Source organism: Cebus imitator, unplaced genomic scaffold, assembly GCF_001604975.1.
Source record: "Cebus imitator isolate Cc_AM_T3 unplaced genomic scaffold, Cebus_imitator-1.0 Scaffold280, whole genome shotgun sequence".
Classification (NCBI taxonomy): Eukaryota; Metazoa; Chordata; class Mammalia; order Primates; family Cebidae; genus Cebus; species Cebus imitator.
The window spans coordinates 2,994,141-2,995,953 of record NW_016107595.1 but is presented as its reverse complement, the minus strand read 5'-3'; the positions used below and the strand labels follow the sequence as shown (position 1 = coordinate 2,995,953).

At 47.7% G+C, this 1,813-nt stretch overlaps 1 protein-coding gene across 6 annotated transcripts in view; it reads left to right on the top strand.

The window, feature by feature from the left end:
- SUGP2 (SURP and G-patch domain containing 2) overlaps positions 1–1,813 on the top strand; it is a 46,653-nt gene that overhangs the window by 2,411 nt on the left and 42,429 nt on the right. For 5 of the 6 annotated variants that reach the window (XM_017501346.2, XM_017501347.2, XM_037728790.1 and 2 more), the window contains exon 2: positions 434–565. In XM_017501346.2, coding sequence (XP_017356835.1) covers positions 445–565 — 121 coding nt within the window. In that variant the 5' untranslated portion in view covers positions 434–444. Of the gene's footprint in view, positions 1–432; positions 566–1,813 lie in introns of all 6 variants that reach the window. The other variant, XM_037728792.1, reaches the window with a different exon arrangement.

Below are 1,813 nucleotides of genomic sequence, written 5' to 3'. Positions count from 1 at the left end.
GGAGTGCAGTGGCGTGATCTAGGCCCACTGCAACCTCCACCTCCCGGGTTCAAGCAGTTCTCTTGCATCACCCTTCCAAGTAGCTGGGATTACAAGTGCGTACCACCATGCGTTGCTAATTTTTGTATTTTTAGTAGAGACGGGGTTTTGCCATATTGGCCAGGCTGGCCTTGAACTCCTGACCTTAAGTGATCTGCCCACCTCAGCCTCCCAAAGTGCTGAGATTACAGGTGTAAGCCACCGCACCCAGGCTGAATTTTTTGTATTTAAGTAGAGGCAAGGTTTCACCATGTTGATCAGGCTGGTCTGGAACTCCTGAGCTCAGGCGATCCGCTTGTCTTGACCTCGCAAAATGCTCGGATTACAGGCATGAGCCACCTCGCCTAGCCCCAAGAAAAAAACTCTTAGTGTGTTTTTTTCCCTCTCACCATAGGGCAAAATAACATGGCAGCCAGACGAATTACACAGGAGACTTTTGATGCTGTGTTACAAGAAAAAGCCAAACGATACCACGTGGATACCAGTGGTGAGGCTGTAAGTGACACTCTTCAGTTCAAAGCTCAAGGTAAAATGAAGTAGTGTTGTTTTGTTGTTGTTGTTTTGGTGAGGGTGTATCTTAGGGCCAGGGCAGGAAGATTTCAATACCTTGGACAAACAATACTACTTCTGATACTTACATCCTTACTTTCCTTATTTAGGAGGAGATATTTTTGTGTCTGTGTGCGTGTGTGTTTGTGTTTGAGATGGAATCTCACTCTGTTGCCCAGGCTAGAATGCAGTGGCACGATCTTGCCTCACTGCAACCTCCGCCTCCTGGGTTCAGGCAATTCTCCTGTCTCAGCCAACCAAGTAGCTGGGATTACACACATCCACCACCACGCCCAACTATTTTTATGTATTTTTAGTAGAGCTGAGGTTTCACCATGTTGACCAGGCTGGTTTCAACAAACTCCTGACCTCCAGTGATCCACCCACCTTGACCTCCCAAAGTGCAGGGATTACAGGCGTAAGCCACCGTGCCCAGCCCAGATAATGGTTTATATTTTGGTTTGGTTTAGTTTTTGAGACACAGTCTCACTCTGTCCCCCAGGCTGAAGTGCAGTGGCACAGTTGTAGCTCACTGCAACCTTGAACTCCTAGGCTTAAGCCATCCACTCGTCTCTGCCTCCCAGAGTGTGGAATTATAGGCATGAGCCACTGCACCTGGTCAGGAGATAAGGTTTTATATGTCAGTCATCATTATGCAGATATCTGGAGCTTCTCCCGGACCCACCTCAGGACAGTTTTTGTTTGTTTTGAGTTGGAGTTTTGCTCTTGTCGCCCAGGCTGGAGTACAATAACAGGATCTCAGCTCACTGCAACCCCCGCTTCCTGGGTTCAAACGATTCTCCTGCCTCAGCTACCTTAGTAGTTGGGATTACAGGCACACACCACCACGCACAGCTGATTTTTGTATTTGTAGTAGAGATGGGGTTTTACCACATTGGCCAGGCTGGTCTTGAACTCCTGACCTCAGGTGATCTGCTCTCCTCAGCCTCCCAAAGTACTGGGATTACAGGCTTGAGCCACCGAGCCCAGCCCAGTTTTGTTTTTTAAAAATAGATATGGGATCTTGCTGTGTTTTTCAGGCTGGGCTTCAACTCCTGGGCTCAAGTGATACTCCCACCTCTGCCTCTGGCGTGTTGCAATTACAGGTGTAAGCCATGCACCCAGCTCCGAGACAGGTTCTTGGATCCATTTCCTGGCTCCATCCCCATCACCACTACCCAGGTTTAAACTCTTTTTTTTTTTTTTTTTTTTTTTTTTTTTTTTT